Source organism: Athene noctua, chromosome 6 (genome assembly GCF_965140245.1).
Source record: "Athene noctua chromosome 6, bAthNoc1.hap1.1, whole genome shotgun sequence".
Lineage (NCBI taxonomy): Eukaryota > Metazoa > Chordata > Aves > Strigiformes > Strigidae > Athene > Athene noctua.
In genome coordinates, this window is record NC_134042.1 from 29,395,251 (window position 1) to 29,422,250 (window position 27,000).

Here is a 27,000-nt window from a genome sequence, read left to right on the forward strand (position 1 = left end):
AGACTGATAAATCAGGCCAGTTTTAAACTTTAAAATGAAACTACTGAATTCATTAATTAGCAATGCACTTTATGCTAATGGTTAATTCTCAATCATTATCATTAATCATTATTTACAAAACTGTTAGTCTTTAACATTTATGCCCTAAATTAACCGTGACTATACTGTACCATAGAGCTGATTCTCTCTAGTTAGCACTGACAGCTACTGTCATTGATGGTCTTAGCTGCAGAAAGAGAAGAGTTGAGAAGGATGAGAGAAGTTGGATGTGATGCTAGCTTGTTGTCTTCCATACCCTATTTCCTCTTTCATACCTGATGTTTTAATGCTACTTTCACTCTCCCAAAAGTGGGATCTTCAACTACTAAAAGTTCTGCTTCTCTTGTTCTTTTTTCCCAGACATGCTTCTCATGTATTCAGCAGGATGCCCTGCCTGTTTGCATCGCTTATGCTTACCTTGTCCTTTATTGCAACTTTCTGTTACTTGGATGCCTCCGATGAGCAACTAACCACATCTTGTTTGCCTCTGGTGGTCATGTTGCTCACATACTTAGTGAAATGGTTATATATACCATCACAGTGTTGCAATATATTATAGATTGTGTTAGTTACAATATTTTAGTATGTTTATATCTGGGAACAAGGAAAACTAATATTAATTATATCCTGATTATCCAAAGTGCATTTGGAATTTATAGGTGTCACAAGCTATTACTTTGACTACAGTAGATGTGTGAAAAGGGAAAAAAAATCTGCTGGCAAAGTTGAGCACTGGTATATATTGCTTCCAGAGGCATTGATTCTTCATCATTGCAAGTTATACAACATCACTGAGAATGTAGTAGGTAAAGTTTATCCTGCCTTGGTGCAGAGGGATAGACTAGACAGCCTGTTGACATTCCTGGCTGTCTCGTCTATTATGAGCCTAGTTACTTGAAGGGGAAAAAATTAATTTCCACTGTGATTGAGAGCAACTTGACTATATACTGTGCACCAGTCTGTGCAGGTTGTGTAGCACAGGCAACGCATGTAAAAATGTCTGTTTTCTTTGGGTGAGGAGAAGGCCATCTTAATGGTCTTGTTCGTTATGCCTTAGCATAAGCATTAAGTTGGTTTGCCACAGACAGTGCAGCACGGGCTCTTTCAGGGTTAAAAGCAGAAGAATTGTTCCCCACAGTGTCTTCTTTTGTCCTTCCAATTTTTTAGCTTTGGCTGCTCTGACCTTCTTTCTCTCCTCATCTTCTGCACACTGACAAGGTGTACATCTTAGGAAATTACACCTACCAGCAGCTCCCACACAAGCAGGCTTGGCCACAGGAGACGTTTCACTCTTTGGCTGGCTGGCGGTGAGACACTTGTGTCATTGAAAGATTTTTTTCTCCCTACGTCTTTCTTTGCTTTTCTTTTAATTCTTTTTTCCATGGTCGGGAGACTACAGCAAACACCAGTCACCTGGCAGTTATTGCCGCGAGATGAACAGGTGATTACAAGCAACAGCCAGGCAAGATGATAGGTGGAAGAGAGAAGAGAAGCAGAGGGGAGCCTGTGCACAGTGTCTATTAGAAAGCTCACTTTTCATTAGCACAGAAGCCAGTTTAAAGGAGCAGAAGCAACAGTTTTTCCAGCTTTCCTTTCTGTGTCAGACAGAGTGCAAAAGTAAAATAAAAGACTCCTTTCTGTTCTCACAGGTAAAAATTAAAACATTCCCTTATTTATTGCAGCAGATATTTTAACTCCTCCTATTCCCTGACTCTACTTCAGCCTTTCAGGTACTATTTTAGAACTCAGAGCTCATCAAAAATAATTTCCCAGCTCTTTTCTTCCACACTAAGAATTCATGACGTGTTAGTTCTGCAGTGCTAGTGTGTAAGGTGCTGGACTAGCAGACCTCAGAGATCTAAATCTGCATCTACAGAACAGATACAGCCAAGATGACAGTAGGTCACACATCTTCCTCTGTGATCTGCTGGTGTGTCTAACCTCTTGCTGCCGTGAGAGTCACTAAGGCTTGCAAGGGATAGCAGCAGTGTGTTATCCCAGGCAAGAGACACACATAGCCTGGGAACAGGCTGTTTGCCTTCACCTTAGACTTGCCAGCACTGATTCCAACCATAGGGACAGCAAGGTATGCATACATATTTGTTTCCATAAGCATAGTATCTGCTTGCGTCCATAGTATCAGTTGCTAAGAGTTATGCTAGAGAAGAATTTGGCTCAACATAAAATCAGGCTAATTGCTGAGTTGGTTAGAATGTTGTCTACCTGTAAGAGGGGGCTGTTATGAATGATGGAAATCAGTTCTCAGGATGTACTATAGGTCACTACCATTTTATTCTGGTATCCTTAGTGAAGTAGAGGTACTGAAGTGTGAATGCTGTGACAGAAATGTCAGAAAATTAAACCTCCTTTACTTCATTGGTAATTCAATAACTATCCAAGGTCGAGTAGTGGGCAATCCTGATTCCTTCAAACTTGGCCAGTCTTCTTGTTTCTGTAATCTTTCTGAGTCTGAACAAATCTCTGAAAAAAGTCACATTGCCTAAAATGATACAAGAAGTAGAAGCAGGTCCTGTTTCTCTGGCTGACAAGATTTGAGCAGCTGCCACTGAGCCTGGCTTCTACTGAGAGTAAAGGATAGATGCAGTTCCAGTCTTCCTGGAGGAAAGAGCTTTGCAGCCACAGAGGATCAGTTTTCTCTTGTGAGATGAGTCTGCCTGTCAGCAGTCTGCTGACAGGCAGACTACAGCCCGCTTAGCCCACTTTGATAAAGGACCCCAGGGGGCAGAGATTAAAGTGCTTGTGAGACAAAAGGGGAGATGGTGGGTATTTGAATAACAGGAGCTCCTCATGATGGTCGAAGTAAGCCAACCCTAGGCATCCTTCATTTAACACAAAGGACTTTCATAATTACTGATCCGGTAAAGGATCCAAAGTGTGAGAAGGATCTTGTCCTAATTTCTGAGGCAGCTTCAGGAGAGAGGATGCTTCCTGGAGCCCCGTGCAGGTAGCCAGGGCTATCTCTGCGGCACATTCAGCGATCGAAAGGAGACTTACAAGCTCAGGGCTGAAAGCTGTTTGCACCAGTTGCTCCTGTATGAAGCCACCACTGTCAGTATCTAAGCCTTTCCATTCTCTTCGGTTCACAGAGTAGCATACTCAAACCAAAAGGGTACTGTTTGCTCATAAAGCTGGTCCAACATATGTTGGCTCGTGACTTTACAGCATGTCTGTAACCTTTCTGGGGAAGAGACTCTCTGCTCCTGTTTACATAGTGCTGAGTACACTAGATTGTCCTTTAAACGTTATCTAGTAATCAGGGCCAATTCTAACATGTTACTGTCAGTTTGCATTAGCAAATTCTGACATTGCCTCTTTCCCAAGTATAATTGATTAATGCTTATCAAAACGCGATATACTGCTGTATTTGTGTGTGTCCCTCACACTTGTTCTTGCTTGTTTCCGCTAATGGGACTGTAGGTGTAGAATTTCAGAAAAGTCTGAACTTTGCAAGGTTTTTGGCCCTTAAATTGGATGCTTGACAGAACTGAATTTGTGTCCCTCATCTTCTGTCAAAGCTCTCAGTGGTCCCTTTGTTTTTGGCTAACTTACTGCTAGCCCAGGCTAACTGGCTGTAATCAGCTTGCATTTCTCTTCTCACTAATGAACATCAAGGATCAGATCTCCCTTCACTGATGTCAATCCAATGGCTCTGTTGAATCTACTCACCCCGACATAAATGAGAACAAAACTAGGCTCCAAAGCTTCTGTATGAGTTGCTTGTGGCAAACGTGGTCCCTTGGAGGTAACTTGAATAGAGAATTACACCTGCCCTATGTCACTGATAATGTGTAAGGCATATGCCTCAACTTTTGTAGGTAATGGGACTTACTGGATGCTAAAGAAAAGCACAAAAGCACAGAAGCCCTGAGAGTAGATTGCTCTTTTTTCCAAAGGTACAGAATAAAACAAAACTACAGAGACTGCAGTGATTGGTTATATGCAGAGGTTATACGTGTAGCAGCAACTGTGTGTGTGGTCTTCAGCTCTGTCCTGGAGCAACCCTTCCTTTTCCCTCTGGATGAGCAGATACTGATAATTCTTTGGTGCTGCTGGGTCTTACCTGCCTCTCAAGGCTGCCTGCAGAGAGGCAGTGATGACAAGGACAGTGGGGCACAAGGGACTACTCTCAGAGCAGTTAGTTCTGCCAGCAGTACTTGAGGAACTTACCAGTTTTTTGGTCACTGCTGTCCTCAGCAGTATTTGAAGTAGCTTGCTAAAGACAAAGGTGTCTATATGTCAGCCCTAAGCTCTCTACAGCATGCAATCCCCTCTGGTTTATTTTATTTTATTTAAGACTCTATTTTAAGATCATAAGTGGAACCTGTTCTCGCCCTCCTTCTTGTTCTTGGAAAAGTACATTTAAAAAAAAAAAAAAAAAAAGAGGATTCTTTTGAACCTTGAGAGAAACAGTCCCATCTGGGAAAAACTTTTCGGTGACAGTCTGTTCTAGCTGACCTTATTCTCTTAACCTTATTATATAGCAATGCAGTGGCTAATGTTGTACCTTGTTAGCCTCTACTGGGTGGAGACAGTGCTCTCATCTCTCTGGCAGTCACCCTGTATTGCTAAAAGCTAATGGAGAATCCCCTTTGGATCCAGTTTTAGAGACCTGTGATTTTAGAGCAGAGCTGACTTTTTGAGTTCTGAGTGCAGCAAAGTAGTTAACAGCTAAGATTTAATAGGAAATATAGGGACAGTTGTACTTGCTGACACAAATAAGGTAGAGTACAAACTTTTCCTGGGCTTGAAGCCAACTTGCTCTCTTTCTGGGATTCTAAAACTCAGAAACAATTGCTTTATTATTTCTCATTTCTGCAGAATATGGTGGCCCTCTGCTCTTTTAGTGAAAGAAACAGCTATGTAAGAAATAAGACTGTTTTTCTCATATCCGTAGGGAGCAACTTATGATGGGAACCATTATCCTTTAAGGCACCCATCTCAGTTCTGAAGACACAAGGGCATTCAGAAAGACTGTATGTTTACCCAGATGAACTAAACTAATAGGAAAATGACAGTGCCTATTCTGAAGTAAATCTGGTGGGAATAATGTTGTTGAAACTTCACTTCTGACTATAAACTTCCCCCTGCCACCCAGGAGGGGAAACTGCAATTGAAATCTGCCCTTTTCCTGCAATGGTGCTGCTAAATGAATGAGTCACCTATGAATTACAGGGCAGTAAATACATCCACCGACACCTAATAAAGCAAGGCAGAGTGAAGTTCTAGTACTTTACAGTGTCACCAGAACCCTATGATGTATTTATAGCCAGCTTCCCGGTTTTTCCTTTTTTTAAAATTTATTTTCGTTTTTATGTTGTACTCCAACAGTTTGGCTTTCTTGGCCTTTCTACTTTTTGCCTAAGGCAGTTTACTCAATGGTTTTCAGCAAAGGAAGGTTGGTAGGCAGAACTCTGGACAACTCTCAAGTACAGGGACAACACACAGCTCTTTGTTTCTACTGTTCAGGGACTACCAGGCGTTTTCTGTCTCTGCCCAGGGCAGGTTGAAGTGATGCTCATCTCCTTTGTATGTCCCTTGCACCTAAGCTGGTACCTCTGTATGTGGGGAAGGGTTGGTGGCAGATTGAATGAGGAAAGGATCAATGATTTGTTTTGGAGCTTGGTAATCTGTTGTCCGTTGAGGAATCTGCCTCCTGCAGCAGCCCAAGAGGTGGACAGTTTGAACAGAGGCTCCAGTACAGAGAAGACACAAGGATGTGGTCTGTTGGACTGTTAAAGGGGAATTAAGAGCCCAAGGATGCTATCATAGTTCAGTCAACAAAGAAATCCCTCTTCTGTTTTTTTCCTTCAGCAACAGAGCTTATAGTTACAGGAAGGTGGCAAGGAGTGTATCCATGCAGTTCCCCGGCTTTTCTCTCTAGAATTGTGCTTCCCAAAACTAAATTGTGCTTCCCTTTTCCATACAAATGAATGACTTTCCCACCCCTGCCTTCTGGAGAAGCAGCATTGAGTCCTCAATGTTTAGATCTCGAGTGCCTTTTTACGTGATTGATCCTGTAATGTGTGTTATGTTCTGACCTTTTTGTAATGCTGTAGCTAGAGAAAAAGAAAGTAAAATGATGAGAGGCAGATCTTTGTTTATTGCTGATAACTAGCTAGGTCTGAAATTTATACAGAACAGATTTCCTGTATTTTACAAATAAGCTATTCAGTGATGTGTATTTAATACACATCCTTCCCCCTTTCCCCTAAATCAAGCCCCCTACAGTTTAACTACACAATAAATATTTCAGACTACTTTGCCTGTGGACTGAGTTGAAAGTCAGGACTTCTGTGGTGAGGGATTCAAGGTAGATGCCAGCAGCATACTCATGGGTCAGCAGCCTTTTGAGAGCGATATGCCGGGTTATATTCCTCCCCCTTCTCCCATGTACAGTTAAGAGCAAGGGGCAGCTTCCTCTCAAGACAGGATCCTTCTAGGTATCCCACCACATATATGGTATCAAGTCCAGTTTCCTCAACACAACTTAGGGCCCGGGAACTGTTGTCTTGCACAGATAAAATGGCTCTGTGCCCTGTGCATGGTACTGCAAATCTGCCAGCTGGCAGGCACCGGCAGCACAGGTTTCTCACCCCTGTCTCCAGCTGTGTGCCCCATTGTGAGGAAGGCTGATATTCACGCTTTAAGGCTAAGAAATGGCCAGCAAATCAGTGAAACGTTTATACTAACAGCATGTACTGGTTAGGATGGAGAATCTCGGTGTCTGTTCTGTTCAGTTCCCATGTCTATCAGTCACTCACTGGCTCAACGCCTCTGAGCTTCTGTTTCCTTATCTGCAGAATGGCAAAGTAATACCTAAAGCCGTTGAATGGCTCCATTAATAAAAGATTTTAAAGCACTCTGAGATTCTTAGGTGGCAGATGTTGGATAAATTTGAAAGTAATATTCTTGCTTTCCAGCTTTACCATCCACAATCATTGATTAAACCCAGCAAAACACTGAACTATTTCTGACTGCTCTAGCCTCTGATTTAGACGACTTAAGTTACTAGAAAATAAATTACAAGCATATCAGGCTGAGGTAGAAGTACTAGGTGTGCAACACGGGCTGATGATTACAAGTTACTGATGTGTGTACCAGATCAATGACTGAAAACATCGCATCTCTGTATTAGGGAAATACTTACGAAATGGGTCAAGCAGGTTTCTGGGGCGCATGTGTGCACACCTACAAACATGGGTCTGGAGGGGAAAGCGAGAAAACTTAGTGTCATAAACAATTTATCCCGGTCTGAATGAATAAGTGAAGGAGGCAGTGCAGTGCAGTGCAAGTCCTGGAGCTGGCTGGCTCCTTTTCCAAAAGCTCCTTATTGACTCCTTCAGTGATCTTGCGCGAGTCACTGGGTGCCTGGCTTTCCCCAGCATGGCTGGGGATTTCTGCCATGCAAATTGATAGGCAACAAATTACTATATAATGCTACCGCATTTATTTATTAATTTACGGGCCGCAAACTGCAGTCCTCACTCTCCGAGGATTAGGTGCAAATATACCTGTCTGGGCTCAGCTATCGGGGCAGGAGCGATCTATAAAAGCGGTGCGGAGTCTTGATGAGCGCGGTCATTCCTGCTTCTCACTTTGCCCCTGGGCCGCAGGACGCGCACTGGGACGGGCCGGCGTTAGTTCTGCGCGCCCCGGGGCACGGCAGAGGGGCCGCCCCCGTCCCGCCGGGCGCCTGCCCGCGCGGCTTCTCCGGCTCCGCGGCCGGGGGTGCCGGCGGGAAGAGGCACGTCCCGTCGGGTTTCCCCGGGGGCGGGGCGCGGCCCGCCGCTGGGGCAGCGCTGGGAACTCCTCTGCGGCCGGTTCTGGGGGCGCGGGGCGCGCCCCGCTGCTGAGAGCGGCGCCGGGACCCCCGCGCGGCGGGGCCGGGGCGGCGCGCGCGTCTGTAAGGCACCGGCGCATGAATGGCGGGGGCGGTGCCGCCCTCGGCCCCGCCTCCCCCCGGCGCCAGCCGGTCCCTCTGCGGAGAGCTGCCGCCGCCCTCATTGGCTCGCCGGGGCCGGGTCGTTTGCATACGGCTCGCCCATTCGTGGAGCCGCTTCCCCGGCCGCCCCGGCTGCGCTTCACCTGCGCCGCCGAGTTGCCCGCACTTGGCGCGCCGGCCGCCAGCATCCCGCCCCCGGCTCCGCTCCGCGCCGCTCCGCGCCCCGCCCCGCCCCGCCGGACCCGCGCCGCCCGGCCCTCCGGCCTCTCCTCCGCGCTTGCCCGCCCGCCCGCCTGCCTGGAAGACCTGTCGTTGCCCTCCCCGGCTGCGCAGGGTTAATCGGCTTGAGTCCTCGGTCGCCTGGATCCGGTGGAAGGAGGATAACAATCCCGCTTTGTGTGTGTGTGTGTGCGCGTGTGCGTGTGCCTAGCAGTTCTGCATTGCAACACTTGCTAGTGGAGAAGCAACAGAACCCCCCTGGATTTGGGATAAAACAAACAAACAAAAATATCTAAAATTTACCTGGGGTCTCTGGCTTATTTCTTCTTTTTCGTTTTCAGTAGTCCCTCTCAGCAAGCTGAGAGACAGGGATCGCAGGCAGGGAAAAGTCCTTCAAGGACCCCGTGATCCTGGAGGAACCTGACAAGTGCAAGCTCCAGGACCCTCGCGCTGACATGTGCGGCTTCCCTGCGCTCTCCTGGAGGCTCGGTGCGGCCGCGGGGCTCCTGGCACAGTAGATCCAGCCCTGGGAAACGGCGCGTCTTTTTCTTCTGTGTGTGGTTACTCACCTTCCCCCTTCCCTCCCCTTCCCTCCTAGCACTCGCTCTCTCGCACAGACACATCCTGTCTCTTTGCCTCTCGAACACACACGCACACCCCAGAGCCTCGGAAGCGACTCTCCTTTCTGCTAGCATGGGTCCCCTGGCATCATGAACCTTATCCTCTCTCCCTGGCTGGAATTCAGACTGCCCGTCTGTAGGTGTCCTGTGCCTTGACCATGCACCTGAGAATAGACCCCAGCATTTGCCCGGGACGCCGCCCCGCCTGGACCCTGTGGATGTGCTCCCTCTTTTGGGGATGTATCGTCAGCTCTGTGTGGAGTTCCTCTAACGTGGCTTCTTCTGCCTCCTCTTCCTCGTCTGTATCTCAGGCTCAGTATGAGCATCACTTCCACGGCAGCAAGCACCACTCTGTGCCTATCTCTATCTACCGCTCCCCTGTCTCCCTCCGAGGAGGACACGGTGGGTTCCCACTCTTGTTTCTTTCTAACCTTTTTGCAGAGCAGCTGGAGCAGCGGAGGGGGAAGAGGGACAGTGGCTGTGACTGCGGGGGAGGGGGGGGTCCTCCCAGCCCCTCATATTTCTGCCCTTACCTCCCCTCCCCATTAACCCTCCTCTCCTCCCCTGCCCCCTCCCCGAGCAGAGCCCAGGGCTGAGGACGGGCCGCTTCCAGAGCCAACTTCCCCGGCCGGCGTGGTCCCGCAGGACGGGGCGTGGGGGCTGGCGGGGCCGGGGCGGGCTGGGGCCGCTCCGCGCCCGGCGGCAGCGCCGGACACCCCGGGGCAGGCGGAGCGGCACCCGCTCCCATCCCGCTGGGGCCGGGGCTCTTGCGAGAGGGAGGGGGTCGCTAACTCCCTGGCCCCCGGCCCTAGCGGAGTCGGAGCGGCTGGCACGGTCCTAGCAGCAGCTCACCTTCCCGGCCGGCCCCCCCGGTCTGCCCGGGCGCCCCGGTGCGGGAGGGCCGGCCGGAGGGGGGGCTCGGGGGCGACTCCCGCCGCGGCTTCGGCCCTGCCCCGCCTGCCGGCCCGCAGCCTGCCTTGGTGAAGTTGGCCGGGTGGCTCGGGGCGTGCAAAGGCATCGGCGAGGTCTTCTTAACCCGGCTCCCTGCTTGGTGCCTGGCAGCGGCTTCCCGGGAATCCCTGGGGCAGGAGATAATAGGGAGTGGGTTTGGAGTCCGGCAGCAAGGGAGATGGGGGAGAGGGGCTCTGAGGGACGCCAGGGGAGGGCGGGAGGACCCGCCAGCATCCTGTCCCTGAAATGCTGAGCAATGCCCAGCGGCTGAACCAGCACTGCTTCTTGCCCAGCTCTCCTGAGTCTGCCCAGCCTGAGAGGAGTTGGCCTAGGCCTGGCTAATGTGGGTGCTCCCCCCCATCTCCACCTTCCCCTCTCCTCTGTCTTGTGTCCCTTGGCTTTGCCTTCAGCAGCATCAGCTGGGAGAGGCAGGCAGGCCAGAGCTTGGCCCTTTCCCTGCAGGGCTGCAGGTCAGGGTCAGGTCTGGCCAAGGTGTGAATCCTGCAGCAGCTCTGCTCTGCCACCTTTTAGGCAAAGGGAGTGATATACTGGAAGGATGACTAAAGTCTCTTCCTCTGTATCCAGCTCTATCTTTCTCCCTCCCAGGCTGCTTTTCTTTTAGCACCCTTTAGCCGTTCCTGTTGGAAAGACTTTGGAGCAGGAACTCCCTCGTATCTCTCACTTTAGCACAACAGGGACTCTCTCACCTGATTCTTGAGTATTGCTGCAAATAGCAGGGCTCCTGCTGCTAATGATTAATAACCCATAACTGAATTTCACATGGGTGGTGCTTAACAGATGGTCTTGATGTCTGGCATGGCACTGGTTCCCTTCCTGTGTGGGGCCTGAACGTCTTTCTCTTGCTTTCTGGGGTGGAGATGAACTTTGGGGTAGAAGTGGGAGACTGATAGGCTGCCAGGATACTGCCACTTGTGTCTGCAAAACTGGCTGCACGCCTCCAGTTTGACACGTTTTGACCAGCGCCATTTCGGTCCTGAGTCCTCAACTCTGCAGCACAGTTCTGTTCTGCAGCACCCTGAGCTCCCCCCTCCCACACTGTCAGAGCACTGGCAACCTGCCCTGCAGTGCTCCCAGCCACCCTCTTCCCATGCCCTCCAGCAGCTCTGCCAAAGCACCTCTTGCTAGTGCAGCCCTGCTCTGCTGGTGCTCAGTTGTGACCCGCAGCATCTGCCTCCTGGCTTTGTTCCTGAGCCCGTTCCCTCTTCAACGCACCTCGGCTCAGACCTGCAATACTGAGCTCCTTCTACAGCTCTGCCAGTGTACCTATAGCCGTAATTGGAGGTTCATTCATCGCTGTGCCATTTGAACTCTTCAGACTGCTCTGCTGGTCATCCGAGCGCTTATCTGACACTCCAGGTTTCATATCCCTGTAAACCTGCCACAGCCCTGCCAGCACGTCCTCCTGGTGCCTACTGCAGCCATGCCATGCGGCATTTCAACCAACCGTCCCAGGGCTCTCCCCTTCCCGTCTCTCTCCTTCCAAGTGGTCTTCTCCCTCGTTTCTGACACCAGTTCTTCTTCTGGTCCTGCACAGACTGCGGCTGAGTGCTTCTATGATGGAAGGGGATAGCAAACTCTGGCTCACAGGTCACTTCTGAGGAAAGGATAGAAGAATATCGCAAAATGTGATAGTGGTTAGCCTTGATGTAAAAGGCAAGCAGTAGTCTGCGGGGGAGTCCACAGTCTGTTTCACGGTCAAGAAATGATAGTTCTTTTCTCCTTGATGACTTTTCCATCTGCCCTGAAAGCCCAGCAAAGCCTCATTTAAGAGCCCTGAGCAAAAGCCGTTATCAACTTCAGTGCAAGACCAGCATTCTTTCTGTGTCCTCATTGCAGTAAGGAATCAAGGGAAATGGAGAGCTCAGGGAGCTCAGGCTGGTACATAAGCCAGCCTAAGATTTTTTTTTCCTTTCCTAATCATACCATGTAGCAAAGCTGGCATGGAAACCCCCTTTGGCCATGAGTAAGGAGGGGGAGAGAGAGAGCAAAAAGAGACCACAAAGACAGCTGGTCTTGTAAACACACACGTGATTTATTTTTATGTTTTCTTTCACTGTTGCATGACAGAGGCCCTTGAAATTTGGATCAGTGACAATGTTGAGGAGTCAGATCACAGGGAGGCTATGTGTTTCCTGGGACTTTGAATTTTTTTTTTTTTTGCTAGTGGGAAATAAAACATTAATTCTGACTCCTGCCTTACTTGGTGGATATATTCATACTGGTTTTGGAAGAAATCAGGTCAGGGTCCTGGCTGCCCTGCTGTGTTGCCTCCCAGTCCCACAGTGCTGACCACCAGGACTCAGCCTTATATTTAACCGTATTTTCCTTTTTTCTTCTACATTCCAGTGAATTTCAATCTGTTTGAAGAAGCAGATTAGTATCCAGCACAGAGGAAAAGTAAATATCTTGCAAGCAATGAACTCTTGTTTGGAGTCTGTCTTTAGTGCTCCTTTAAAATCAGTGGAAGACATTCTTGTGGCTTAAGTTGAACAGAACCGGGCCCAGATCTGGCAGTCACTACCATGCTGGTGTTACAGGAGTTAATTCTGAAATCATTGAGCTGGTGCTTTCTGGTAGTTGAGCTGCAACCTGCAAATGTAAAACTTGGCACAGCTTATCCTCTGAAGGAGAAAGTCTTTGTAACAGGTTTACCTCCCTGTTAGCAGGGAAGTGAGCCTGGCCAGGCAGGGGATTTCAGCAAGTCAGAAGAAATCTTTTTTTTCCATTTGAGGACTTTCCTAGACTGGCAGAATCTTTCTCCCCAAACAATAGGAAGGGAAGGTCCCGATTCCTCTTTGTTTCACTAAGGGCTTGTGGGACAAAGGGAGGAAAAAAAATCTAATCGTAGAACAAAGTTGGAGCTGTGTTCGTTGAAAGTCCACATGTGCTGAATCCTCCTGCCTCCCCTTAGCGATTTAGCACCCTGCTGGGTCAGCTGCTTTACCAGAGCCTGCAGTGGTGGCTTCACAGCCCCTTTTCCCATGTTCTCATCACCTCAGCTGATGAATAATGCATGACCCCGGTTGACAGATAAAATGAAGAGATTTGTGTGTGTTTTGTCTTAGCGATGAATTAATTAATTTGGTTTCTCCTTTTCTCCTCCAGCTTTTTTTTTTTTTTTTTTTTCCTCTGGCCCTCCTTAATGGATGGGGAGCAGGGGTGAGCACAGGAAATGTGTGATGCCTTGTGCAGATTGCCCCAGCCTTCAGAGTACTGCTGTGCAGTGGCAGCTATGGGAGCAATTGTGGGTGTGCGGGCATTTCCCTTTCGGTTTTCACTTTGTGGGGACTAGGCTTGCTTAGTCTGTTGCACAAGTCACAGCAAAAAGTGAAGGCTTGTCATGAGGACTGGCAGTGAGCAGTCACCAGATCTTGTAGGTGTAACTCTCAGGCCTTAGTCAATTCTTAGAAGTTCTATAATTTATATGAAGCATTTCCATGTCTTATGTCTTCTTTAAAATTAGCAGATGAGAACGAATGCTTGGATAAATCACGAGAGTGTTTCCATAAAATAGATAAGCATTCTGCAAACCAGTGTCAAATCTTGCCACACACAGCTATGACAGCATACCCTCTTTATAATACATACATCCTACTCCATAGTGCTCCTCCAGTGTGACCCATTCCTCATGTCAAGTGTCTTTGTTACTGCAATCCTACTTTTCTATACAATAGAAAGCTAATTTCCAGTCCTTGGCACTCTCCGTTCCCCAGTACCAAACAGGACCTTCCCTGTTCCTCCATCATCAGGAGATTACTTTGAGCAAAGGTTGGTAGCTTTAACAAAAGGGAAAAAAATCATTCTATACAGAGCAGTCAGTGATCCAGTAAAATTAACTTCATTCAGAGCTGAAATTAGGGTTGCAGTTAAGTTCTGCAAAGGTGAAAAGCTAGAAGTCTGTCTACTTTTCTGTGGCTTGCCTCTAGTCTCCTATCAACAATGAAGACTGATTTTTTTTTTTTTTTTTTGCTAAGACTAGTGATTCTGTATGCCTGAATGTTTATATTCCCTTTCTCAGAGACATTAACAAAGACTAATATTTTCAAATAAAGGTGAAGTCTGCTTAAATTGTCTCAAGCTGGCTATCCAGAAATCTAAGCATCCAAATTCACTAGTCCCTTGTAGTCTTGTTTAAGTGATCGCAGCTGAGCTTTGCCCACCTGTGCTGAGTCTCTGTAGCTCTTCTGAGAAGCACAGTCAGGTAGTTGAACACAGGAAAATTCTGGTATATGCAAAGGCTGTTTCCTCAAAACGAGGTTACTATTTGACTTATTCTTTGCATACTTTTATATGAAACAGTTTCTGATCAGTTGCTTTGACTTCTCATTCCGTGCACAGTATTAACTGTTCCCAACTTGGAATAACTTGCACTGATCTGCAAAATTGAAGCTTAAGTCTGTTCACCTGGTACTTGATCCTGGGAGGTCCCGGTGATCTTATGAGATCTGGAACATGACAACCAAAATGTTGTTGTTGAGCCTTGTCATTCTGATTTAATATATGTCTCTGTGCTCTTTGAAACATTGCTCAGACCTGTGTTGTTGAAGGTACAGTCTCTTAAGACTCGTGTTTTAAAAAAAAGTCTTCTGATAGTTACTTTGTGCTTGCTCAGTATCTTATAGCAGATTTTGCAAAAGTGGGAATGCTAGTCCTGAGTCAGAACTAGATCAGGGCTTTCTTCCTCCTTATATTTCTTTTGCAATTTAGGCTGGAGAGATGTTTCTACTCTTTATCATTGCTGCTTTTGGGTAATATAGCCCTGACTTGTCAAGCAACTGCCACATTCTACTGCAGAGGTGACTGCATTTCAAAGACAGATGAAGGATCCTGCTCTATGCTTTGTATAGACGTTGAAGTTGTAAAGAATACTGGGTTATGTGACACAAGCTACGCAGTCAGAATGCTGCAGAATGAGAATGGTTTTTTTTATAATATTTCTACATTTTAAAAATGGAAGAATTTTTTTCTTAAAGATGCTGGCCAGTTTTCTTTGGGTTTTTTTTTGGTGTTTTTTTTTTTTCCTTTCTCTTCTTTTGCCATGGTATAAAAGACATGCTTGAACAGTGTTACGATAGTCAGTGAGTTACTACATACTGTGCTGTTGGAAGCTCCAGATGCCTTACACAAGTCTTACTGGAAGCAGGGCAAGGTACCTAGGTCCTCTAAGGTGGGAATACTGACAAGAACAGGGTTGTCTCCAGCTGGTGGTGGGGAAGTTCTGTGGCTTGCCATAAAGAAGGTAACCAAATAAAGAGCTGGAGCTTCTAAGGGCAAGGAGCAGAACTTTTCTCTGGGAAGTACACAGGATTACCATTCTTCTATTTTCTCCATTTTCATGTGCTGTGCCTTAAGAAGACTGGCTCTCTGTGTAGTTGCCTAGAATGACAGTTCTGTGCTGGTTGGCAGATGTTTTTTGGTTTTGCATTTCTGTTGTTCTGGTGTGCTTTGATAACTATGAAAGGTCATGTGCACTAGAGAGAAAAAGGTGTTTTTCACATCTTCAGTGCAACCTCTGCACACCAGATGACACGCTGTTGACCAACAGTTCCAATTTGTTGTATGACCTTGGTGAAACATTACCTTTCTTTCTGACTTGTTTTCTTCACCAGTGAAATTAAGAGAAAACCTTTTATCTCCTAGGTGAGGTAAGCAGTCCTGGTGCACCTGTGTGCTTTGAGATTCCTGGCAGGGAGCCACAGAAGGGTATGAAATCCCAATAGTCCTCTTGGGCTTTAGATGTCAGAACAACTTAAAAGAGCAGCCTGCTTCGATCTTTCCTTGAAGGACAAGCAAGACGCCTTCAAATTCTGGACATAGATCCCAGTAGTATTTTCCCTCATGGCTTTAAAGCCTGGACAGGCTCTAGTGCCGAATGTCAGCACTGGTGTTTCCAAAGGAGCCGGAGAACATTTTGGCTGGAGTACTCGCTGGGCTGAATTCCAGGCAGCTGCAGGAGCCAGGGGCCTGCGATTCACCACAGCTCCCCTGCCACTCTCACAAATGACTTCACAGAGTTGTGTGTGTGTGTGTTGTTTTTGCACATTAAAATATAACTACTTATACCCCTGAGTGACTTTCCTCCAAACTATGAATTTAAAGTACTTCCGACACTGTCTTTTAGAATTTGAATATAATTATATGCTTTGGGTGTAAATTGTGGTTTTTGCTACATAAGAAACTAATGGAAATGATCTGCCTGTTCCTGTAGTTTACAGATTATATGCTTTAGATCTGGGGATGTATATTTAGTCTGCTTTTCTGTGTGGTGTATTAAAATGAAAATGAAGTTGGTGTGAGCTATAGTGGTTACTAAGCATGAATAGCAGGCTGATAAAGGACATTACTAAATTGATCCAGTGCTAAGGTTTACTTTATCATCTCTTAGTTTTGCACCTTTCATCTCTTTGCATTCTTGATGATGGAGAACAGGAGAGTGGAAAGTATTTCACAGTCTGTAGAGGGCCTTGTGTTTGCAGAAGCTCAAGGGACAGGGTGAATGAATCAGAAAGACGTAAGATGTTGCTAAAAAAAGACCCTTCACTTATCCTGTGAATATCATGTGGTAAAGAATCAGGGAAGACTTTGTTTTCTAGAGGGCTCAGGAAAAAAGTACTATCAGGCTGACTCACCTGTTCAGTCAACAGGACAGGCTCCATTTAATGTCTGCAGAATAAATCTGTCTCTGTGCTATCCTTGGAACATAGTTTTGAATTTAGAACAAATTCACCATATCTACATTAAGCAGATCAAATTATTGGAAGGGGAGAGGAGATGAAGTTTGGGTTTTTTTCCAACAGTTTGATCTCTAATATCATGCTGGATGACATCAACTGATTGTCTGGATGGGTTTTGATGAACCTTTGCTTCCTTGCTCACCTGCTGTATTGCCCAGCGAGGATTTTCATGACTCCCTGTCACAGCTGGATCCTCCAGTTACAGCAGCCTGATGCTCCTACTCCAGCTGGTTTGCTTAATGACCCCAGCCAGTGGAGATGCTACAGGGATGATATCTGCAAATGTTTCTATCTAGCTGTTTCTGCAGGTTTGCTGTTTCAGCTAACAGATGTTTCAGTGCACAAATGTCCTCCACTGCTGGTGAAAGGCTCCAAACCATAGCATGAGGGCAAAGGTGCAGAGTATGGAAATTTCCCAAATAGTGCTGGGAAGGCAGTTACAGGGTGGTTAAGAGAGAAAACACATGGTAGCAACTGTGTATCAAGCAGACTGGTCATTAACATACATAAACATGGCTTTAGAGAGTGTTTTGTTAAAAATGAAAACTTTCAGTACTGCTCATTTTGTCAAGTAGGAAAATTGACTTCTTAAGCATGTACATGTGCTAGCAAATGTTGTAAGATGTTTGAGATCTGCCTGCATTCTGAAGGGCAAGTGAGCATGTTTGACTGAAACAAGAATTGACCTGAAATTACTGAAGAAATGCAAGTGTTTTCAAAGAAAACAGTAATAATAATAATAATAATAATAATAATAATAATAATAATAATAATAATAAAAAGGCCCAATTCATTTGGATTCAGTTATTACGTTGCCTGGACTATACAGAGAAAATGGGTTCTGCCAAGGTCTCCATGTCTAGAAAGATTCTCACTGTCTGGTTGAACACTCAAGAATCTCTGCGTTTATTGCATTAAAACTTTTGAGTTTCTTGTACTTCATCTTTTGTACCTTCCCTGAGTTTTGGTGATCATCTGAGACAGTTTCACTCCAAAGACTATTAGAGCTTGTAGTTATATAGATGCATTTTTCTGACCTATAAGCATTGTGGGTCTTTTAGTATTTGGTGAGGTGAAAGTCGAAACAGTAGGTAAAAAACTGAGATTTTCCTCTTTCCTTTGTTCTTTGTGATTTACTTGTCTAATGGTAGCCCATCTTAGCTTTTCTCACATTCTGATTATGCTACTGATAATTATGATGTCCCAGCCTTTCACAAAAGAGTTTGTCATTCACTGATGTTCACTGAGTGCAGTGTTTAGGAATGGCCTGGACAGGGCCTAGAGATGTCTTAAGTTTATGTGGCCAACATCTAGTCATCTGTTTCCATAACCTCTCTGCAGGATTGCAGGAGATCCACCTGTTCCCCAATATCATCTTTTCTTTGCAATTAAGTAATGAATGTCAAAGCTATTCCAAGTTTCCTTGATCTTGCTCCCCTGTCTGCAGTCCAGCATATTTCTGTCAGTGTAGGTTTGCAGGATACTGATGGCTTTGAATGCCTTTTCACTTTTTATTATCTCACCATGGAGTCTGCTCTCCTTCCTGTGCCCTCATGCATTTAGAGGCAGTTCATTAGAGGCAAGGAAAAGGCAAAGAAATTAATTTTCCTTGAGAAAAGTATTCAGCACCTTATACAGGCTTGAAGAAGAGAAACAGAGCAGAGAATTGTTACTATCTTCTTTTCAATGTTTTGGGTGTTGTTTTTTGGGTTTTGTTTTTGGTTTGTTTTTTTTTTTTGGGGGGGGGGGGGGGGTGTTTGTTGTTTGTTTTTTTTTTCCTATGGAGAATCTAGAGAAAAAATGTCTGTGCCCTGCAAGCATCCCTTTACCTGGTGACTTGCTTTTCTGACATTAGGCACTACAAGCACACCAGGCTTGCAGTAGCTTGGAACAGAGTAAGGTCATGGGGGTTTCTGTCCTCCAGATTTGGTGTGTATTGGCTTAGGAAAAAAAGAATATGTCTTGTAACTGAAGATCGGGTGGCAAATTCCGCTCAGATGAATGCCAGTAGTGTATATCTAAGCTTTTTTTGTTTCAGGTAATTGTTACTCCAGACAGGCTGGTTTCAACTTAACAAGCCTTAGACTCAGGCTACTTTTCCTGGCCCAGTCATTAGGAAAGTATACACTGGCAAAATGAGCAGCTTCTCCTACTGGACTAGTTAATACCTGATCACTGATTTACAGAAATGGTGAAAGTGTGAGCCTTTTGTGCATTCCTTGGTGAGAATTTCTGCCATTGATGTCAGCAAAGCCATATCCCCCATGGCAAAGGGCAATGCTGAGGAGGTTTTTTCCTAGCAGCAGCACAGAACAGAACTGAGGTCAAGAACCCCCAAACTTTTTCCCTAGCTCTGCCACTGGCTTACCTTGATATACTGGCTGGTGAATTTTAGGGGCACATCATTGCCAGGTGTTTCAGTTTCCCTATGCTGTAGTGCAGAAATGTGATTATTTAAAATCTCTTTAGATCCTGACAGAACCCATCTGAAAGGAAAAGCACTATATTGCTATTGTTCTTTCTCAACACACTGGAAAGATATTTCCAAACTTCAGCCAGACTATTTGGTCCTTTGAATTTAGGGACCATCACAGCGCTATGGATCCTGATAGTGTCTTTGGATGAAGTCCTGGGAATTCATCCTTGTAATGCCCTGAGAAGGATTGGTACCTTTTTATGCAGCCAGTTCTGCAAAGAGATATTGATCCTCATCCCAAGAATACAGTGGCAGAAAAACAGGGAATGCCTGGGCTGTGTGGTTAAATGCAGTGTTTTGTTTCAGTCATTTCTTTCTGAGAGCGAGTGATTCTCTGCTGCTGGTGATGGTTTCATTTACTGCTTCAAGGAGCATTACGGACATGCATTTCTCTTCACTGATTTCAGAAATCTAGGGGGATTTTTACACCACTGACTCAGAGCTGACCACATCACCCCAGCCTCTACTTACAGTGTCTGTGTTCACTGTTCTCTGCTTCTGTCACAAGTTAGATCTTGTCTGCAACTGTTCAGTCAATTCATTTTACCAAAAATTGTGAATAAAATTATGGAGGTGATTTCAGCTAGTGAGGGAAAGAAGAGGGGAGGGAGAAAAGAGGAGGAAGATTGAAATTAAGCTGAAGTGTAATTCAGTCAAGGATACAATAACCATTCTTTCTCTTTGATCAGAAGCAAAGGAGACAAGGATTATCAGAGGAACCATTGAAAATCCAAGCGGTTCTCAACAAAAGATATAGACAGTTTGAAGCTGGAGGAAAAAAATACACTAAAGAAACAGGAAAGGAAAGAACAGTATCAGAGTTCAGCAGCAGGGCTGCCCTGTTAGCTTCTCTTGATCTGAGCTGAGGAGGTTCAGGGTGCTCTGGAGAAGGCTGTAGGGTCTTCAAGTTGCCCACCAGAGTACCATGATGCTGATGTTCAATTTACAGTGGTCTTTTAGCCACATACTTTTTTGACCTTGGACTGAGACTTCAAAGTCCAGTTACAGTGATTGAAACACTCATTTATCTTTTTTTTTTTTTTTTTTTTTTTTTCCTTGTATTCTTGGAAGTCTTACTGCCAATATCTAGAACAAGTCATTAATACATTTAGGTTATTACCTACCAGCCTAAAGAGTCAAGGCACTTTTTAAAAAATTATTTTCTGTGGAGGGAGAAAGGATAGATTCTGCTGTTACTCAGCATGGGAAGAGCTATGCAGTGCTTTATCTGTCACACTAAGAAGGTCACTGGGGCAGGCCCAGGTAAAGGCTGGGCTGTACTGCAGTCTGCGCTGATGACTTGGGGTGAGTGCTTGCCCTGCCTGTGCTCCCCTGTTACATGACAAGAGACAAGGAGGAGCAGTATGTTCAACTGAATAGTTCAGACTGAATAGTGGGCATTTTTGTCAGAGCACCCCTGCATCTGTACATAGGGATATGTACACTATTTCTTCTCAGGGAAACTTGCTTCTCTTCAGAAGCTGTATCTGGTTTTGAAATTTCTGCTGAGGTTTAGGATTGTACTTAATTCATATCCATAGGGAAGCTGAGTTCAAATTCAAGAAAGGGCTAGGGGCTGTGTGTGGAGACTATTTCCTTCTGAATACTGAATAAAGACAAAGCAGTCTTATCTGCAGGAGCTGAATGCTTCTTTTATCCCATTTCACAGCCTGAGCGACCATCCTCCAGCAACCCTTCTTCCTCCAGCAACCCTTTCTGGAACATTTCTGGGTTCCTGGATTCAAGGGCACCTTCTAGAGAGGTTGATTCTCTGGCCTTCATATTGCTGAACTCAACTGTGTTTACAGATGTCTCAGGCAAGAAGTTTAGAATACGACAACAGAGTCCCTGATGTGATATGACAATGCAGTGTCATCATTTTATGATGCAGTGCTAATGGTTTCTAATTATTTATAAACTAAAATATTTATAAATAAAATAATTATAAAATTAAATAATAATTATTATTTATATGATTCTCAAACAAAAAAACCCAAAATGCAGTGGATGGCTCTGGTAAAAGATGAGATTTCTGTTATCTTTGCTGTTTACATCATCCTTGCTCTGCATGTCTCAAATCAGAAAAACAGTGCAGTCATTCCAAAAGAATTTGTGCAAGGTTTTAGGATCCTGCCATTCACAGACAAGAGTGTACTATTAGAAAATCATTTGGAGTCTTCTAGTCTACAGTCTTGTAGGCTACAATCTTACAGTAGCAAAGATACAGGAACTAAAAAAGATTTTTGGTTCAGATTACAGTTGAGTCATGGATTCTGTTGGTAATCTCTGAAGACAAGGCTTGGAAAATATATGAGTGAATGTAGAAATTCACTGGTAAAGAAATCCTGCATTAAAGTTGAGGTGAGCAGGGGACGAAACTCCCAGAATGCTGAGCTGCAGTTAAACTCACAGTACAATCAGTGATATGTCAGCACCAATTTTGGTTAGATGGTGATACACAATTAGAAGAGAGATATCCAACCTGAAGGAAGAAATTAATCACAGAAGATGATAAGAATTTCCATACACATTGGTCCATCTGGTCTGGTATTCTGTCTCTGGCTGTGGCCAGTGCCAGATGCTACAGATGGACGCAAATAACCTCTTTGATATGTTTAATTGTATATCTCAAGGGAGGGTTGTGGTTTTTTTCCTTGACCTCACAAATGGTGATCACCGTATGCTGTAAAGAACTGAAAAGGAGACTTGTTGCAGTTTTATCCTAATTATAATAATTTCACATGCCGTTTTTTATTAATAAAGTCTGGTTTTTATGCTAACATTTTGCTTAGCTATTTTTACATTGCTATCTCAAAGCATTTTATGTAGCTTCTTAGAGCATCACAGCACTGATAGAGGGCGAGCAACCAGTTTTTATATTTCTTGTTCTAAGATGAGAAAATGGGACATTGAGAGGGAAAGCAGTTTGCTGAGTCGTCACATTTAAACAGCTCAAGTTCTGCTGAAGTCCCTGGATTTACTGCTTTCTGTCACTTCAGGCCATCAGGGTGCCTAATTAATAGGCTTCAGAGGTTAATAGAGTTTGGGATATCTGAATGCAGCTGTGCATAAAGTCAAACCTGACAGTACAACCTGGCACTGGTGATGTCTGGTCCACTGCACCTTTCACATTGCTTTTACTTGGTGGCATGGCTATGTTTCTGTCAAGGACTTCCTCGCAGAAATATGTGCACAGGGTAAGGAGGCACATGCATAGTTAGTCTGACACTACCAACAAGCGTTGACCGTCATGATTAATCCATTCATGTACCGCAAGTCTAATGTGTCTGAAATACTTATGATTTACTGTCTGTGGGCAGATTGTTGGTACAGTGCATGTGCATCAGGTCTTCCTGGAAATATTTGTCTCACTGCACATGCATTATAGCATTGACCTGTGCATAAGCACTGGAAAACTGAATGTCCAGAAGTGCCAGACACATGCATGCAACCCTCCAACTTCCTCAGATGGAATTTCCAGGTAGAAAAATAAGATATATTTAGGAAATATGTGCATATGCAGCCATATTTCTTTCTCTTCCTAATAGTAACTGAATCAGGGACTTCTGAGGACCGGAAATACAATGCGTGTGTGAGAGAGAGACTATGCATTGCTTTGAAGAAAAGCTGGATTTGTGTGTAGTAAAAACAATCTCAGCCATTCTAAATACTGCTAGAAATGTTTTCTCTTGTGCCTCCAAACTTAATAGACATTAAGCCTGTTGTGTCCACTTTCAAAGAGCAGCTGCCATGTACACACAGTGTTTTGGTTGCACTCTATGGTGCATGGAAGTAAGTCCTGTTTATTTAGTGTTTTCATCTAAACTAATGTAAGCCTCCAAAAGAGCAGCTTTTAGATAAGAATATCTCACAAGGAAAGAGGCAGAGTGGTCTAAGCAAGGAATATGGAAGCAACACCTTCTGGATATGAGTTCTGTTTTGACTCTGCCTTCTGTAGTACCTCTAGACAAATCAGAACTTCAACTCTGTGTGCTCTAAACTCCCAGGTGGTAATGGTAGGTTGAAATACTTGCTTATTTCCTAGAGGCTTGGGGGGCATAACTAGCCTGATCTTCCTTTTGCCATTATGAACCAGAAGGCATTTGAGATCAACAGTCTATTGTGCTGGCACCATGCTCTCAGCTGGCTAGGGGTCACTTGCTGGCACATCTGTACGTGCATATCTAAAAATGTAGCTTCAGAGCTGGATCCCAGTTTCAGCCTCAGCTGTGGTGGTGTGCAGAGCATTCATGTACATTGTGCTAACCTTGGATGAAAATCTTTATTGATCTCTTGTATTTGTCTAGCAGTTGGCAGACTCAGCAGCAGAAAAGGGAAGACAGACAATTTAAGGCTGGGGCGGAAAGGACTTCCCTCTGTTATAACCTATGATGTGAATAGAGTAGGGTACAGAGAATGAAGAGCTGTCCCATCTAGGAAATTCAAGATTTTTTTTTTGATCTATGATATAGGAAAAAAACCCAAAATGTTGAAAATGCTGAGCTGGCTATTCCAAGGAATTCAGAGAGGGTCATTTCAGGTATTTTCTTTCAGTAGCTACTGTTCAAGGGAGATAGATCATACCTTTATGTGAAACATCTAAGCACCTGATAAATAACAATAACATTAACAATAAAAATAACAATAATATACAACCCTTACTCTGTGCACAAACACACCCATTGTATATATTTTCTTATGACAACACTTATTCAGGAACTTAAACAGAAAATGATTAAACTAGTATAGGAAAAAATAACCTCATTAAAAGATGTTTTCCCAAAATTCATTCCTTCCCTAAAATGCCTGTAGCCCTCACACTACTTCTGCTACAACCTGGCCAAATTCATCACCAGAAACAAAATTTATTCAATGAAACGAAGCCACAGATGGCCTGGTTTTTATAGTCACCACAGTAAAAAGTCATTCACAATAAAACCATCCAAAGTCTTGGATTTAACATGTGTGATCCAGAATATGGACCAATGCTGCAAATTCATTCAGTGCTGCAAAGGCCCTCATGAAACCAAAGCTGGTGAGACCAGAAACCTGCCGTGTAACATGGTGAACTCACACAGACACTCAATGAATAGAAACATTCAGTTAACAGTGGGAGAACATTTTTCACAAATAACCACTCTAACCTATCAGCCCTGATCCTCAAGGGAGTCCTTCAAAACAGTTTCACAGGAAGATCTTAGAAACTAAAATTTGTAACTGTTAGACTCTAAAAGTCAAGGGCTCAGTATAGCAATATTGATTTATACTATGTTGTATTTCTTCTTATATCCTGCTGCCTGTGAACTCCTTCCCATTCTATAGGCAATAATTAGTTCTCTCTCTGTCCCACTGAGGGAGAGAGCACATTACTATTGCTAGTACTACTCCCCACGGATCTACAGGTAGCAGTAACCTGTTCCCTTGAATTGACTAATTTATTAGATAACAATGTTAAATTCAGAGCTATTAGTCTAAACCTGCACGTAGATTTGAAAGCTGCTGTTACACTTTTAGATCTGAATAGGGTTTATGTTCTTATGTTTTGCATTTTATCCTTCTATACCAGTTGGTCTACTAAAGGCAAATCTTTCTCATTTATATCCTTTCATCTTGGGTATAACAACATTACAAGAGTTTCAATCTTTGACATTTTTAAACCTCATTAAATATTTATTTATTAAGCTTTCCAAACAAAACATGTTTTTAATGAAACTTGAAACCTTATTGTTAAATGCTTAAACTTGTTTAAATCTGAATATAGAATAATTCTTATAAATAGTTTACTTCTGATGAATTACCCTTCAGTGGAAAATTCTCAACCAATGCTAGTCATAAAAAGATTTGGACACAAATGCAAACAAAAACTCACATCTACGCCATTAGAACCATTCTGAAAGCCCGGGTTACATGAGCATTAATCCATTTAGAAAGCTCCCAGAATAGTTGCTGTTATTTCTCCCTTTCTTGACACAGCATGGCTTGAACAGCAGGAGGGATGAGAAATATTTCTGGATCTTAGCTGTAGGTGACTGGGGCTCTGAAATGAAATATTCTTAACCATGCTGTCTTTTCAAGATTTTAGCCATAACATTGGATGTTTGTTGTATTATGACTCTGTGGCTGGGATTTTAATTGAAGAGGAATTTTTAAATTGAAATTGGTATCACTGGGATTTTGAGAAAAATCATTCAAAGATGATGGAGTGGTGTCAAGCATCAGTGATAAGGTTATGGTATTCTTTTAGCCACCACTGTGGAATGAACCCACTCCTGTAGGTTTTTCCCAGCCAGGCCGTGGTTGTGGACTTCTTAAAATATTGTTGATTCTGAAAATATGTCATTGTGAACTTCTGCACGAATTCTGCACCAAGGAATTCCAAACTGTAACCTGCTACTAGAGCAAGCCTGAACCGTGGCTCAATCCCACCTTCATGGCTAGGTGCTGTACCATATTTTTTCAGTGTCTAAAGCTAGATAAATTTAAAGCCCAAACAATTTTCTGGTTAGGCAATACATTGTTTGGGAGAAACAATATGAAGTGTTAATGCGATATATTACGATACCTTGTTCAGTCACATATAATACAGTGACATTTTCATAAATGAATAATCCTTGCATGTCTCTACACATTATGGATTTGCATACCTAAACTAGCTGTTTTAAAATCTATTTCTCAGTGGCAGTTATCAAATGGAATATATAATTTTGATGAGATCACAGACGTGTGGGACAACATTTCGTCTTCATTTTACAAGATTTCCGTCTATGTCTTTCTTACCAAACCGTTTCCTGCTAACATCATTGATACATAGCTGTGTGTTTCTGAATCTGGAGGAGAGCAGGGTCTGAGAATCTGTTTCTGGGTCTTCCTTTTTCTGGTTCGATAATCTTAGCCAAATTATGTAAAATACTTCCTGCAGTTTCCTCCTATGTGTGGGAATTATGATAGTGACCCAGCTTTGTAAAGCATTTTGAGATACATAATAGTTTTTGATTATGTAAAAGTCAAGTATTATTGTAAGTGTACACACAGAATGATGTATGTCTGCATATGCACATTACATTTAGAATGGAGTCCTTGATTTTACCCTTAATTTACCTGTCCTAAAATAATGCATACAAGAAGCTTAATCCTTTGCATTACATGGTTATTGGACTAGGGGATACTTTTAAAGTGGGTATTTGTTAACACTGTGATCTTATCCAGTTCATTATTTAATCTATATTGAGTTGCCTAGATGTAATTCATATTCCCCTACCACGAGCAAGTCAAGGTCTTGGGGAAACAGACTTGATGCATTCTGTTTATCTCCAATAGTTCATCATCTAAAATAAGCCAGGGTTGCCTGCAGACTGGAATCTCATCAGGCAAGCTCAGATAACATCTCACTTGACTTTTTTGCTTATTCCATTAACACAGCTGTCCTGGAGATTTGGAATGCTCAGCTTTACCATGCTGGCAAGAGCAAATGATTAACCAGGGATTGAGATTTAGCCATCACTGGCTCCATTAAACATGACAACCTTTTTAGTTGTTACACTGAACCTCTATAAGGCTGTGCTCCCAGAGAACATTTAAACAAGAGGGGGAGGAAGGATCAGAGTGCAGTGGCTTTTGTGACAGCTGCGCACATTACATTACTCTTAATTCTTGACTCAAGAAAGGTTTTACTTTCTCCCATTTTGTTCTTGTTGATTTCCCATGCAGGTATTACATATCACTGGTATTTTAGAGGTAAAAGGTGAGTAGGATCCCTAATTCCTATTCATTGGGCTTACTCCCTACATCTTAAATAGCTCTTGGGAGAGACCCAAGCAGTTACCACTGATGCATGCATGCAGCAACAGTGGTTGTATCCATGTGGTCAGGACCACTTAGCATTCTGTCTCTCCCTGCGAAGTGTGCCTCTGTAAAGCAGTCCATTCAGAGTGTCCTTAAGCTGTATAGTTCATTATTTGTACATGGAATTGTGGGCAT

At 44.1% G+C, this 27,000-nt stretch overlaps 1 protein-coding gene across 11 annotated transcripts in view; it reads left to right on the forward strand.

Moving 5' to 3' along the window:
• Window positions 1-27,000, forward strand: part of NRXN3 (neurexin 3) — a 1,027,951-nt gene that overhangs the window by 644,706 nt on the left and 356,245 nt on the right. For 4 of the 11 annotated variants that reach the window (XM_074910044.1, XM_074910046.1, XM_074910045.1 and 1 more), the window contains exon 1: window positions 8,301-9,243. The exons of 1 other annotated variant lie outside the window; for it this stretch is intronic. In XM_074910044.1, the coding sequence (XP_074766145.1) occupies window positions 9,000-9,243 (244 nt within the window). In that variant the 5' untranslated portion in view covers window positions 8,301-8,999. Of the gene's footprint in view, window positions 1-8,298; window positions 9,244-27,000 lie in introns of those variants that run through there. 6 more of the 11 variants (XM_074910048.1, XM_074910050.1, XM_074910049.1 and 3 more) reach the window with 4 other exon arrangements.